The 15,785-nt window shown below is 44.6% G+C and overlaps 1 protein-coding gene across 6 annotated transcripts in view; it reads right to left on the bottom strand.

The window, feature by feature from the left end:
• mis18bp1 (MIS18 binding protein 1) overlaps window positions 1-15,785 on the bottom strand; it is a 71,396-nt gene that overhangs the window by 43,416 nt on the left and 12,195 nt on the right. For 5 of the 6 annotated variants that reach the window (XM_063062521.1, XM_063062603.1, XM_063062778.1 and 2 more), the window contains 3 exons: window positions 10,653-11,164; window positions 8,920-8,999; window positions 1,997-2,127 (listed from right to left, as the gene is read on the bottom strand). In XM_063062521.1, coding sequence (XP_062918591.1) covers window positions 1,997-2,127; window positions 8,920-8,999; window positions 10,653-11,164 — 723 coding nt within the window. Of the gene's footprint in view, window positions 1-1,996; window positions 2,128-8,919; window positions 9,000-10,652; window positions 11,165-14,524; window positions 14,795-15,785 lie in introns of all 6 variants that reach the window. The other variant, XM_063062860.1, reaches the window with a different exon arrangement.

Here is a 15,785-nt window from a genome sequence, read left to right on the forward strand (position 1 = left end):
TAGGTGAGTGGGCAAATTCATGGCAGATGCAATTTAATGTGGATAAATGTGAGGTTATCCACTTTGGTGGCAAAAACAGGAAAACAGATTATTATCTGAATGGTGGCCGATTAGGAAAAGGGGAGGTACAATGAGACCTGGGTGTCATTATACACCAGTCATTGAAAGTGGGCATGCAGGTACAGCAGGCGGTGAAAAAGGTGAATGGTATGCTGGCATTCATAGCAAGAGGATTCGGGTACAGGAGCAGGGAGGTACTACTGCAGTTGTACAAGGCCTTGGTGAGACCACACCTGGAGTATTGTGTGCAGTTTTGGTCCCCTAATCTGAAGAAAGACATTCTTGCCATAGAGGGAGTACAAAGAAGGTTCACCAGATTAATTCCTGGGATGGCAGGACTTCCATATGATGAAAGACTGGATCAACTAGGCTTATACTTGCTGGAATTTAGAAGATTGAGGGGGGATCTTATTGAAACGTATAAAATCCTAAAGGGATTGGACAGGCTAGATGCAGGAAGATTGTTCCTGATGTTGGGGAAGTTCAGAACGAGGGGTCACAGTTTAAGGATAAAGGGGAAGCCTTTTAGGACTGAGATGAGGAAAGAATTCTTCACACAGAGAGTGGTGAATCTGTGGAATTCTCTGCCACAGGAAACAGTTGAGGCCAGTTCATTGGCTATATTTAAGAGGGAGTTAGATATGGCCCTTGTGGCTAAAGGGATCAGGGGGTATGGAGAGAAGGCAGGTACAGGGTTCTAAGTTGGATGATCAGTCATGATCATACTGAATGGCGGTGCAGGCTCGAAGGGCCGAATGGCCTACTCCTGCACCTATTTTGTATGTTTTAATTCCTATCCTTAATACTCGTTCTGACAGACCAGTCCATTGCCTCCACCTTTACTATGGCGAGGCCATTCTCAGGGTGGAGGAGCAACACTTCATATTCTGTCTAATTAGCCTCTAGCCTGATGGCAGGAAGATTGATTTCTCCTTCTGCTAATTTTTCCCCTACCCCTTCCCTCTTTTTCTATTCACCACTATGGCCCTTTACTTCTTTTCCTCACTTGCCCTTCTGGTGCCCTCTTTCTTCCACGATCCACTCTCCTTTCCTATCAGATTCCTTTTTCTCCAGCCCTTTACCTTTCCCACCCACCTGGCTTCACCTATCACCTTCTAGTCAGTCCTCCTTTCCCTACCACCACCCCCCACCTTTTTATTCTGGCATCTTCTCCCTTGCTTTCCAGTCCCAAAAAAGGGTCTCGATCTGAGATATAGACTGTTTATTCATTTCATTTGATGCTGCCTGCTGAGATCCTCCAACATCTTGTTTGTATTGCTTTACAGATTGATGACATTTCATCATACAATCAGGTAGTTCTGCAAGAGTAGAAGTTAGCCAAATGGCCACCAAATGTGATATATGATTTGAAAAGATACTCAATTAGACACAAAATGCTGAGAGTATTGAACTTATGAGGAAGTAATAGCGATAGATACAACAGTATTTATGAGAAAGCTAGAAAAGCATCCATGGACTTGGAGTAAAGCATAGAGTGGATGTTACAGGTAACTTCTTTACACAGAGAGTGGTGGGTGAATGGAAAACCCTGCCAGGAGTGGCAGTGGAAGTAAATACATTAGAGGTATTTAAGAAACTGTTCGATAAGCACATAGATACATGAAAAATGGAGGGTTATGTAGGAGGAAGGATTAGATTGATCCTGAGTAGGTTGAAAGGTTGGCACAGCTGTGGTGTAATGCTGTATGCTCTATGTTCTTTACATGTACTATTCTGAAACAAATAAAGAAAAGGTACAGAAATTTTCAGTAGAATGTAAACAAAATAGACTAGTTGAGAAAATTGAGCTGCTCCTAGCAATGTATATTATAACTTTAGGTTAAATATAAAACATCTATGTCTAATTATCGCTATGTATTAATATAACATCGCTATGCTCTCAGTGAATAGAACATATATAGCCACTCTTATATACCTTGGTTCTTCATTGCAATGTAATCCATTGGACCTTTCAAAACATAAACTGAGCCAGTAATAGATTTAACTTCTGTCTGGCTTATTCGTTCAGCAATTACATTACTATGCCAATATGTTCCATCTTCATCTCTGTTTGGGAACACACACATATAAATGCATCACTTATACTGCGACAAAGTAGATTTAAATTGCAAAACTAAAATCAAACATTAATAGTTCTCTTGAAGCTAAAGTACTAGATATGCTATTGAACCTAACCAAATTCATTACTACAATTAAGGTTTGAAGTAGTCACTCACGTCTATAAAAACTGCTAGTTGCATTCAATGGAGTTGATGAAGTTCAAGTAAAAATATACATTGAAACAGAAAGGAATAACTGTGCAAGTGCTTTTGCTCTAATTGTTTACACCTGTGACAAGAATACACATAGATGTTAGCTGTCCTGTGTGATCAGCAGTTGGTCTGCCACCTGTCTTCGGGAGAGAGAGAGAGATAAGGAAGACAATGGAGCAGCATTTGGGAGATGTGTAATGAAGGGACGGGAGAGAGAGCTGTCTAGAGCAGCTCCCCCTTTGAACCCTGAACTGTTTTAAGTGATGGACAGGCGATACTCCAGCAGGGGGATAAAAAGGGACAGGTTCGCTAAGGCGACACACACGACACCCAAGGTAATGAGACCCTGGAAGCGGTGCGCCTCTCACCAGTTGGTGGGAAGCTTTTGGATGGCTGATCGCGGGATCAAGCCTTAAACGCACAGGGTGGAAAGGCACGATCGGCGGGAACCTGGTGTGTGTCCACCCTTGCCTGGGTGCCAGGTTCAGCGCAGAGAAACGGTCGTATCTGGAAACGGAGGGGTCACAGTCGGTGACCTCAGATGACATCACAAATGGCTCGCACGAAAGCTGACTGCGAAGGTCTGTGTGGAAGCTGTGTTGAATATTCATTCGTTTTGCTCTCTCTCCTCCCCCCCCACTGTCCATCGCCATGGCAACGATTACTGCGAACTGAACTAAATTGAACTGAACTTTGTGTCACTTTGAAACTGGTCATTTGCCCCTAGACAACGATAGAGCTTGATTGATCCTGAATTCTGTGTACATGTATGTTTATCATTGCTGAACTATTGCATTCATTATCCTTTTGATTAGAGTACCGTGTTGCTTGTTTCTTTAATAAAACTTTCTTAGTTCTAGTAATCCAGACTCCAACTGAGTGATCCATTTCTGCTGGTTTGGCAACCCAGTTACGGGGTACGTAACATAAGTGGGGTTCTCATCCGCGATTTTGAACGCTAAATTTGGGACGGAGTAAATTGATTGGGTCAAAATTCCCGAAAGAAAGAAAAGACGAACAGCAGAAATGGAGACTGAGAAATTTATAAAGGCGCCGACCTTGGAGGCATTAGAGGATGCCAGGAAATCGGAATTGGTAGCTGTGGCCAAACGGTTGAATCTTGCTAAGGGGAAGTTGACAATGAGGAGAGAGGAGATACACAGAGCTATCGTAGAGCACTATGTATCTAAAGGTGTGTTTCCCCAAGGCGAGCTGGGGGTGGTGTCTATTGAAAAACCTGCTGGAGACGCGGTACAGTTTGAAAAACTGAGACTTGAGCACGAGTTCCGGGTACGGCAGTTGGAGCGAGAAGAGAAAGAGAGGGATAGACAGTTACAGCGAGAAGGGCAGGAGAGAGAGTTAGAAAGGCAAGAGAGAGAGAGGCAGTTGGAGCAAGAAGAGAGGCAGTTGGAGAAACAAAGGGAAAGGGAATTCGAGCTGGAGAAGTTAAGGTTAAGGGCAGAGCAGGGGCTTGTGCCGAACCAAGGTGAAGGGTTCCGGGCGACCCAGGAGGTTAGGCTGGTTCCCCTATTTGACGATACCGACATGGATCGGTACTTTCTCCATTTCGAAAAAGTTGCTGCAAGTCAGGACTGGCCGAGGGATAAGTGAGCTGTTTTACTTCAGAGTGTACTGAAAGGGAAAGCCCAAGAAGCTTACTCAGCTTTGTCCGCGGAAGATGCCCAGAGGTATGAGGTGGTGAAAGACGCCATCCTCAGGATTTATGAGTTGGTCCCGGAGGCATACCGGCAGAGGTTCCGGAATGCAAGGAAGCAGTGGGACCGCACGTATTTGGAGTTTGCCCGTGAGATACAGACATATTGTGAGCGTTGGTGCGCCTCGAAGGGAGTAGAGGGGGATTATGACAGACTGCTGCAGCTGATCCTGATTGAGCAGTTTAAAGGTTGTGTCCCTGAGGGTATGAAACCCTACCTAGATGAGAAAGAGGCAGCCACGTTAGCCGCAACTGCTAAGTTAGCGGATGAGTATGCGTTGACGCATAAAATGAAGTTTGCTCCGAGTAAAGGCTACCAGAAGGGTAGTCAGGACGGCAGGGAGAGTCCGCCGGAAAAGTCAGAAGGTAAGCTGGGGACTAGTGAGAAGGATAAGGTAGACTGGGAGCAGTCTGGCAGGAAGTCTCCTGGGGTCGTCTGTTATAATTGCGGGAAAGTCGGACACTTTGCGTCCAGGTGCTTTGCCCCAAAGAAGGAGACGGGAAAAGGGAAGACAGCGATTTTGACTGGCTGTATTGAGCTGGTACATGAACCGCTAGGAGGGGACAGGTCTGCCAAAGTTCAGGAAGGGCGCGAGAAGTTTATCTCGGCTGGATTGGTGTTAGTGAAGGAGGGGTTAAAACCAGTTCCAGTGCGGATCTGGAGAGACACGGGAGCATGTCAGCCACTAATACTGAAGAGTGTATTAGAGTTTAGCTCAGAGACCCAGACTGGGGAGGTCAAGGTCAAAGGTATTGGGGAAGGGACAGAGTCAGTCCCTTTGCACCAGATACACTTACAAAGCAACCTGGTCTCTGGACTAGTCACGATCGGGGTGAGGTCCGAATTACTGATGAAAGGTGTGGAAGTCTTGCTCGGTAATGACATCGCCGGGGGAATCGTGTTCCCAGTCGTGAGATTGACAGGTCAGCCTGCCAGCATTGAGGCCCCGCCCATGGACTCACAGGTTCATCACGGGACCGTGGTAGTGAATTTAGCTGAAACGTTTTTGCCAGTCTTGTACGAGACGGGGGTAGAAAATGAAAAGAAGGAGTGTAGTGAGACAAGAGGTAGTGAGGGAGCTGGGACAGACATAGCAGTAGCCAGGAAAGAATTTGTGCAGACGCAGGAGCGAGACGAGGGGCTGATGGTTTTGGCAGAGACAGCTCTCTCTGACACAGACTTGACAAGGGAACTAGTAGGCTATTGTGTGGAGGAGGAAGTGCTAAGGAAGCAAGGGAGACCAAGTACCGTGCCCGCAGATGAGGAATAGGGGGGTGGTGCAAAAGAGTTATGGGGATGAGGTTTTTAACCTGGCCCACAAGGTACCCCCCGGTGGACATTTTGCGGTACTGGAGGGAACAGTTGGTTGAACCATGAAAGAGGTTTACAGGCTGCCCAGGGGGAAGGATGTTGTTGATTATGACCGACGCGAACTGAGACGGTCACAGGCTTTTGATATGCTAACAAACCTAGTCGGTGTTAGCACGGAAATCAATGAAGCTAGGGTCCCCCCGATAAGAGAAAAAAACCATTTTGAAAAGATGAGTATGGTATCGACCAGATGGGAAAAGGCTATTGTTTTGGCCAGGTCTGCTGATAAGGTCTCTCCCTTAATCCCCGAACAAAGCGACTCTTTAGGAGAAGTAATTAAACGACTCGCACCCGTGTGTTAGATTGTCCCGAGGCGATGCAAAGAACTGGGACGTTGGGTGGTGTCTGTTACAATAGGTCAGCCTAGTAAACAACATCCATATAGAATGAGTAATTCAGTGACTAAAGGGCTGACGAACACAGAGGTGTGTATTGGCAATTTAATACGGCTGTCTGAAGCCAGCTTGATAGTGAACCTTGAAAAAAATGAATTCGGCCACACCAAAGTCACTTACCTGGGAATTGTGGTGACACAGGGGCAGCTGGCAGCGATGCAAGCTACAGTGCAGGCTATCGCTGACCTCCCAACCCCGACAGACAAGAGGGCCCTCAGAAGGCTCTTGGAGATGGTGGGGTACTGTAGGAAATTTTGCAATAACTCTGCGGTCACTACCCCTCCCACTAAGCCCTTGCGAGAGAAAACTAAGTCGGAATGGGACGACCCTTGTTATTGTGGTCTGGGACAAAACCAAATGAGAGGTTACATTGATTGCAATTCATCAGTGTTTTTGGCCACTATGAAGTTTGCTAAGTTGGAGCCTGGTCTAAGGGATTATTAATAACACATATAAAAGGGACGGAAAATGTGATTGCTGACTGTCTGTCAAGGTGTTGACAACTTCAAACTCGCTGTATTAGCCAAATAGCTGATAAAGATGTATATTTGTGTGTGTATCAAATAATGTATTCATGTTTGTAATTTTTAACCCCCAGTAAAAATCCTTAAAGGGGGGGAAGTGTGACAAGAATACACATAGATGTTAGCTGTCCTGTGTGATCAGCAGTTGGTCTGCCACCTGTCTTCGGGAGAGAGAGAGAGATAAGGAAGACAATGGAGCAGCATTTGGGAGATGTGTAATGAAGGGACGGGAGAGAGAGCTGTCTAGAGCGGCTCCCCCTTTGAACCCTGAACTGTCTGAAGTGATGGACAGGCGATACCCCAGCAGGGGGATAAAAAGGGACAGGTTCGCTAAGGCGACACACACGACACCCGAGGTAACGAGACCCTGGAAGCGGTGTGCCTCTCACCAGTCGGTGGGAAGCTTTTGGACGGCTGATCGCAGGATCAAGCCTTAAACGCACAGGGTGGAAAGGCACGATCGGCGGGAACCTGGTGTGTGTCCACCCTTGCCTGGGTGCTATATTCAGCGCAGAGAAATGGTCGTATCTGGAAACGGAGGGGTCACGGTCGGTGACCTCAGATGACATCACAAAGGGCTCGCACGAAAGCTGACTGCGAAGGTCTGTGTGGAAGCTGTGTTGAATATTCATTCGTTTTGCTCTCTCCTCCCCCCTACTGTCCATCGCCATGGCAACGATTACTGCGGAACTGAACTAAATTGAACTGAACTTTGTGTCACTTTGAAACTGGTCATTTGCCCCTAGACAACGATAGAGCTTGATTGATCCTGAATTCTGTGTACATGTATGTTTATCATTGCTGAACTGTTGCATTCATTATCCTTTTGATTAGAGTACTGTGTTGCTTGTTTCTTTAATAAAACTTTCTTAGTTCTAGTAATCCAGACTCCAACTGAGTGATCCATTTCTGCTGGTTTGGCAACCCAGTTACGGGGTACGTAACACACCATTCTAAGAACATTATTAGAAATAAAACCTCTAATGGTTTAAAGATGCTCTGGGACTTCCACAGTACTTTATTCCCAGCTTCTCAAAATACATTGTTTTTCACTAAGTCAAGAGATGCAACTTAATGTTTTTTTTGTTTTTCCTTCTGCATGTGGGGCTCTTTATCACCCAAATTTGTCCCTTCATGTCACAGAAGCCTTCTTCATTGAATAGGTACTGCCACAACATAATCCTTGCAATACTTCCAGAGCACTTAACTGGAAAGAACACCAAAGGTAAGTACAGTACTTCAACTGAGACACAGTGCTCTCTACTGATCACAAATCTGGTCATTAGCTCAGCTGAGGCAAACAGGTTGAATTTACATAGAGTATTTTTAATAATGAAAAGATTACTATAATGGATATCTGCAGACACTAGACACTAGAATACTACAGCACAGTACAGGCCCTTCGGCCCTCGATGTTGTGCTGACCCATATATTCCTAAAAAAAAGTACTAAACCCACACTACCCTGTACCCTCTATTTTTCTTTCATCCATGTGCCTGTCCAAGAGGCTCTTAAATACCCCTAACGTTTTAGCCTCCACCACCACCCCTGGCAAGTCATTCCAGGCACCCACAACCCTCTGTGTAAAAACCTTACCCCTGATGTCTCCCCTAAACTTCCCTCCCTTACTTTGTACATATGCCCTCTGGTGTTTGCTATTCGTGCCCTGGGAAACAGGTACTGGCTATCCACCCTATCTATGCCTCTCATAACCTTGTAGACCTCTATCAAGTCCCCTCTCATCCTTGTACGCTCCAAAAAGAAAAGTCCCAGCTCTGCTAACCTTGCCTCATAAGACTTGTTTTCCAATCCAGGCAACATCCTGGTAAACCTCCTCTGCATCCTCTCCATGGCTTCCACATCCTTCCTATAATGAGGTGACCAGAACTGAACACAATATTCTAAGTGTGGTCTCACCAGAGCGACAAGGAATTCCAAAGGATATTTTCAAGGTAGCCTTGAGGCTGGGAGATAATATAAATCTGTAAACACTGATTGTCTAATGGAAAAAGAACAGAGACTGCAAAGTTTCTGTTCAGCTCAAGCTTTTCCTCATTCACTTACTAGGATTTGGACCTATGAAGAAGTAGGCATTTATTGCCCTTTGAACCACAACAGTACTCACAATGGTTTTGGATAGGAGGTTCTGTGATTTAAACTCTGTGCCAATGACAGAAGATTGATACTGTTCCTAGACAGGATGATACATAGTTGTACTTGTGGCGCTTGTTTTCCTGGTAGTAAAGAATTTATAGGGTAAATTACAATGGATTTGATAGATGGCATATAGCTAGAAAGACCTAGAATCTAGACTAAGGCAATTTAGCCCAATCTGGCGGAGGTTCTAAAATTCTTCACACCGTATTAGCCAAGGGAAAATTGACCAGATCTAGTCCTAAATGTATAATAACTATTTCCTTCTAGGTGCCAAGTTAGGTGACACTACACTCAAGTCTTTCTTCCTGAGCAGTCTGCCAAGAGACTAACCAGAATGGCCACAAACATGTTTTCTCACAAAGGGAGCAGGGAAAGGTATTGATTGAAAATGGACTAAGTCCTAATCAAAATCTATGCAAAGTACCTTTGTCCTTCAACACAAATTTCACTGCTGGTTTTTATTTGCTGGATGATCCATTTTGTGAGAGTAATCTTCCTTTTTTCCTATATGTTTAAAGGAAAGTGTATAATTATGCAAACTTATCAATAAAGTATCTATCATTATTGAAAAAATTAACTAGTCAAAGTTATTAGACACAGAAATTCTCCTCTAAGAGACCTGCTCTAATAAACTATCCATTAACAACGGCAGCATTTTCTCATGGTTCCTAATAATTTCACATATTGTAAGCCACCAGTTAATCAATATCTATATCTTTGAAAAATATAATCCATCTGTTCAAAAAGATCCTGTTGATCCTTGGCATGATTAGAAAGCTTGCTGATGATACTAAATTTGGTGGTTTGTTGATAACGATTGCAACAGGTTACAATAAACTGAACAGACATCTTGATCAGTTAGGGAAACGGGCTGAGGAATGGTATATGGATTTCAACTTAGAAAAGTTTGAGGTGATGCATTTTGGAAAGCCAAACCAGGGTAGTATTTATACAGTGCATGGCAGGTGCTGTGGAACAGAAGAACAGGTACAAGTGCACAGTTTGCTGAAAGCAGCCATGTAGATACAGGATGGTGAAGGTGGTGTTCAGTCTGCTGGCCTTCATTAGTAAGGGCATCAAGTTTAGGAGCAGGGACATTATGTTGCAGTTATATATGTCAGTGATGAGGCCATACTTGGATTATTGTACATCAGTATTCTGGAGTAAAGAATTCCAAAATATTCCTAACATGATGACAGCAATTTTTCCTGTTTAGTACTAAAACTGTGCACCTCGACTGTGAACTCTCTGAACAGAGGGAAGGCCATGGTGGTACAACAGATAAAGCTGCTGCCTCAGCTCAACCAACCTGCATTTAATCCTGACTTGTGATGTCTATGTGCAGTTACACATTGTCCCTGCAACTGCGCGAGCTGTCCCTTAGTGCCACAGTTTCTAAAGTCTTGTGGATTTACTGGCCACTGTGAGCTGCCTATATAGTAAGTAGGGATTTGATGGTAATGTAGGGAGATTAAATGGGAGTAGTGTAAATATGTCTTCAATGGTCAGTGCAGTGGGATGAAGGACATAAGTCTAAAATTCAATGAAATTGTCTTTCCATGTGTCAACCTCGCTTAGTCGCCAATTACAAAATGTTGCAGAGCAACCAAGCACAACTCTTGCTCGGTAAATCAAACGGCAATGCTCCCCGCAGGAAGTGGAGCAGCTACCAGCTAAACAATAGTACTTTGACACATAGGATTGTTCCTTATGAATCTCAAAACTTAGCATTCTGAAGAAATAGACAACTATTTCAGTTAATGACGAGTGGCGTTTAGTACGTAGTATGTCATATGCATTCTCCTAATAGCTAAAACAGTGAACATTTATCTCTATGGTTATGCAGTAATTTTGCTCTCTATTTCAAAAATGACACATAATCCAGGTGACTAAATGTGGTTCTGTATAATTATTCCATGACTTAATCTTAAAATTTATGCAAAACAGAAAGCTTGCAAATTGTCTCAATTTTGGAACCATGACACCACCAATAACGTTCTATTAAAGAAAGTATATGACTAAATTAGTTTCCAATGAATTATATATACCTTACCTATCATCCATGACAAGAGTTATTATTTTTTTTTAGAATGGTTATACAGAGATGCATCTGTCCTATATAAATGTAGACAATTGTCTAATGCTGATTTTGCTTACCTCTTTGCTTTTGGGACTATTAACAATGGTAGGCTTTGATTTTCCAAGTTCAACTTCTGCACCTTTTCTTGGTATTCTGATCTTTGGTGATGTCAGCAAAATATTGCACAGCTCCTTATACCCTTTAATATCTTCATTTGCTCCTTCAGAGTCTGTGTGTTTTGCTTGTACCATGTTTTTATCTGTTTGGGCAAATGTTTGCAAAGAGATGGTGCTGAAACCCAGGATGTCCTGCATTTCATTTTCTGTGCAGTCGGAGGGCTTGCTGTTTGAAACTGAATTTACTCTGTTTTGTGTTATGCTACCTTCATCATCACCATCATTTCCATTATCGGAATCCAGCTTCAGAGAAACAGAACTCCAATTTTCCTCCTTTTTAGCAGCACTATTAACTTCGGATATCATGCTTTTTTGCAGAAACTCTGTATTTCTTGTGGGCTGATAAATACTTGGTGCATTTGGCACTTCTGTTGAAACTGATTTTCCTCGTTGGTCACCACGTAGGAATCCAACTAGTATCCAAAAAAAAAATATCATTACATACAAAGACAAAGAAGAAAGGAACAATATTATAACTAGAAATTCTAGACCAGTTTAAAGGTTGCAAATATACTACACGCCCAGTGATTAATCCCATCCCATTGTGTTGAAAGGAGATTTATGAGGCATGGATAATCTAAAGATAAAATGGACAGAGAGAATTCCAGGAGTTTAAAAAAAGTCTTATGCTCAAAATAAGGGGTCAATTAACACAAGGAGGTTAAGGCTCCATTAACTAACTTCAAACCCATTGTCAACTAGAAAAAGAAGTAAATTCCTTTCATCATTAGAGATTTGGAAAACCCTTACAATATCACCAGGAAGAGCAGATCGTATGTGGATCTGGGGCGAGCCAGCCAATTGGATGAAAAATTAGTTTGGTTGCAGGAGTCAAAGCATGGTAGTTGGGGGTGGGGGGGTGGGGGGTAGGGGAAGATTGTTTTTTCAGATTGGAAGCTTGTGACCAGTGGTGTGCCAAATTGATCACTGCTGGGTTCACCATCACTTGTCATCCAAAGCAATAATTCAGATAATTATGTAGTTGGTGTGGTTAGTTTACAGTTGACATCACAACTAGTGGTATAGTGCTTAGTGAAGAAAGTTACTTAAGGTTAAAACAGGATCCTGAACTGGGTAAGTAGGCCAAGGAATGACAGATGAAATTAAGCTGGGATAAGTGTGAAGTGATGTATTTTAGGAAATTAAACCAAGCAAGGGCTTGCACTATAAATGCCAGGCCTCCACAGAGTGTTGTAGAACAGAGTGAGCTGTGGGTTCAAGTATATTAATCTCTGAAAGTGGGTACATGGGTAAAATAGGTGGTGAAAGTGGCATCTGGCATGCTTCCCTTCATCATTCAGGGCACTGAGTACAGGAATTGGGATGCCACGTGAGATGGGACTTGAAGTATTGTGTGCAGTTTGGTTAATGAGCCATAGCACTGACGTCATTAAGATGGAACTAACTGCCTATTACCCTACTGGCCTTTAGAGCAGCAATGAAAGTCCTCCATCTCTGGTGTTCAGGACATTCCTTCATCATGTCAGTATCAACCTCCCCGTTTTCAGTACTATTAGTCACGCAAGTCGCATGGAGACTCAGGAATACTGTCAAACTCAGTTGTTAAAGGATTCTTCATTGTTGTTTCTATAACAACCTTGTTTTACCAGTTAGCCTTGAGCTGAACCACTGACCCCAGAGGACCAGTAGACCATTCTTAGTCTGGCCTCTATTCTTTGACCTGTTTGGCATGGGTGACTCTACCAAAAGCCAACACATAAAGCTCTGACGCCAGACAACATTGCTCTCCGGGTCATTAAGGCACACAAGCCTCCAAACCCAATGACAAGGTTGTGGTCCTCTTGGAGGTTTAAGCTGGAAAGGGGGCAGAAAATATTCACTAGGATGTTATAGGAGAGCTTGAGTTGGAAGGAGACACTGGATAAGTTGGGTTTTTTTGCCCTGGAGTGGAGAAGACTGAGAGGTGATATTAGAGAATTATACCCATGTGAGTGGCCATGGTATAGGTACCAAGGCCAAGAAAGCACACAAGCATTTCATTGAGCTCAGAGACTAAGTTAATTTAGCATGTTGTCGATGACTTTCACCAATTTTTACAAATGTACCATACAAAACACCCAATCTGGGTGAATTAAAGCTTGGTAGAGCAACAGCTCTAATGAAAGCTGCAGAGCAACACACACAAAATGCTGGTGAATGCAGTAGGCCAGGCAGCATCTATAGGAAGAGGTACAGTCGACATTTCGGGCCAAGACCCTTCGTCAGGACTAACTGAAAGAAGAGATAGTAAGAAATTTGAAAGTGGGAGGGGGAGGGGGAGATCCGAAATGATAGGAGAAGACAGGAGGGGGAGGGATGGAGCTAAGAGCTGGAAAGTTGGCAAAAGGGATACAAGGCTGGAGAAGGGAGAGGATCATGGAACGGGAGGCCTAGGGAGAAAGGGGGGGGGAGCACCAGAGGGAGATGGAGAGCAAGCAAGGAGCTATAGTGAGAGGGGCAGAGGGAGAAATAAGAGAGAGAAAGAAAGGGGGGAAATAAAAAATAATAAATAAATAAATAAGGAATGGGGTAAGAAGGGGAAGAGGGGCATTAACGGAAGTTAGAGAAGTCAATGTTCATGCCATCAGGTTGGAGGCTACCCAGACGGAATATAAGGCGTTGTTTCTCCAACCTGAGTGTGGCTTCATCTTTACAGTAGAGGAGGACGTGGATAGACATATCAGAATGGGAATGCGACGTGGAATTAAAATGTGTGGCCACTGGGAGATCCTGCTTTCTCTGGCGGACAGAGCGTAGATGTTCAGCGAAACAGTCTCCCAGTCTGCGTTGGGTCTCGCCAATGTATAGAAGGCCGCACCGGGAGCACCGGACGCAGTATATCACCCCAGCCGACTCACAGGTGAAGTGTCGCCTCACCTGGAAGTACTGTCTGGGGCCCTGAATGGTGGTGAGGGAGGAAGTGTAAGGGCATGTGTAGCACTTGTTCTGCTTACAAGGATAAGTACCGGGAGGGAGATCAGTGAGAAGGGATGGGGGGGCGGGGTATGATTGGACAAGGGAGTCGCGTAGGGAGCGATCCCTGCGGAAAGCAGAAGCGGGGGGGAGGGAAAGATGTGCTTGGTGGTGGGATCCCGTTGGAGGTGGCGGAAGTTATGGAGAATTATACGTTGGACCTGGAGGCTGGTGGGGTGATAGGTGAGGACAAGGGGAACCCTATTCCTAGTGGGGTGGCGGGAGGACGGGGTGAGAGCAGATGTGCTTGAAATGGGAGAGATGCATTAGAGAGCAGAGTTGATGGTGGAGGAAGGGAAGCCCCTTTCTTTAAAAAAGGAAGACATCTCCTTCGTTCTGGAATGAAAAGCCTCATCCTGATAGCAGATGCAGTGGAGATGGAGGAATTGCGAGAAGGGGATGGCATTTTTTAAAGAGATAGGGTGGGAAGAGAAATAGTCCAGGTAGCTGTGAGAGTCCGTAGGCTTATAGTAGACATCAGTAGATAAGCTGTCTCCAGAGATAGAGACAGAAAAATCAAGAAAAGGGAGGGAGGTGTCGGAAATGAACCAGGTAAATTTGAGGGCAGGGTGAAAGTTGGAGGCAAAGTTAATGAAGTCCCCCATTCCTTCTGCTTTCCGCAGGGATCGCGCCCTACGCGACTCCCTTGTCCATTCATTTCCCCCCCATCCCTTCCCACCGATCTCCCTCCCGGCACTTATCCTTGTAAGCGGAACAAGTACTACACATGCCCTTACACCGTTTTCCCTTACCACCATTCAGGGCCCCAGACAGTCCTTCCAGGTGAAGAGACACTTCACCTGTGAGTCGGCTGGTGATATACTGCGTCCGGTGCTCCCGGTGCGGCCTTCTATACATTGGCGAGACCCGACGCAGACTGGGAGACTGTTTCGTTGAACACCTACGCTCTGTCCGTCAGGGAAAGCAGGCTCTCCTAGTGGCCACACATTTTAATTCCACGTCGCATTCCCATTCTGATATGTCTGTCCACGGCCTCCTCTACTGTCAAGATGAAGCCACACTCAGGTTGGAGGAACACCACCTTATATTTCGTCTGGGTAGCCTGCAATCTGAAGGCATGAACATTGACTTGTCTAACTTCCGTTAATGCCTCTCCTCCCCTTCTTACCCCATCCCTTATTTCTTTCTTTCTTTATTATTTTTTATTTCCCCCCTTTTCTTTCTCTCTCTCTTTTTTCTCCCTCTGACTCTCTCACTATAGCTCCTTGCCTGCTCTCCACCTTCCTCTGGTGCTCCCCTCCCCCTTCCTTTCTCCCTCGGCCTCCCGTCCCATGATCCTCTCCCTTCTCCAGCCCTGTATCCCTTTTGCCAACTTTCTAGCTCTTAGCTCCATCCTTCCCCCTCCTGTCTTCTCCTATCATTTCGGATCTCCCTCTCCCCCTACCCCTCCCACTTTCAAATCTCTTACTATCTCTTCTTTCAGTTAGTCCTGACGAAGGGTCTCGGCCCGAAATATTGACTGTACCTCTTCCTATAGATGCTGCCTGGCCTACTGCGTTCCACCAACATTTTGTGTGTGTTGCTAGAATTTCCAGCATCTGCAGATTTCCTCAAGTTTGCAAGAAATTGCAGAGTTGTGAATGCAGCACAGTCTGTCATGAAAACCAGCCTCCCTTCATTGACTATGCTACACTTCCCCTGCCTCAGGAAAGCAATGAACATAATCAAGAGCTCCTCTTACCCTAGTCATTCTTTCTTCTCCCCATCCCACTGGGCAGAAGATACGAAAGCTTGAGCACATGTACAACCAGACTCAAGAACTGCTATTATAATACTCTCGAGTTGACTTTTTGCACAACTAAATCAATTCTTGATCTCTTGGTCTACCTTGTCTACTTTGTTTGCCTACCTGCACTGCACTTTCTCTGTAAATGCATTATTATATTCTGTCTTCTGTTTTATTCTGCTTTTGTGCTATTTCAGCATACTTATGTCTCCCATCCACTACATAATGTACTGGGTGGGCACAGGAGTACATTCAGCCAGAGACTCATTCCACCGAGATGCAACACAGAGCGTCATAGGAAGTCATTCCTGTTT

The sequence above is a fragment of the Mobula hypostoma genome, chromosome 1 (genome assembly GCF_963921235.1).
Source record: "Mobula hypostoma chromosome 1, sMobHyp1.1, whole genome shotgun sequence".
NCBI classification, from domain to species: domain Eukaryota; kingdom Metazoa; phylum Chordata; class Chondrichthyes; order Myliobatiformes; family Myliobatidae; genus Mobula; species Mobula hypostoma.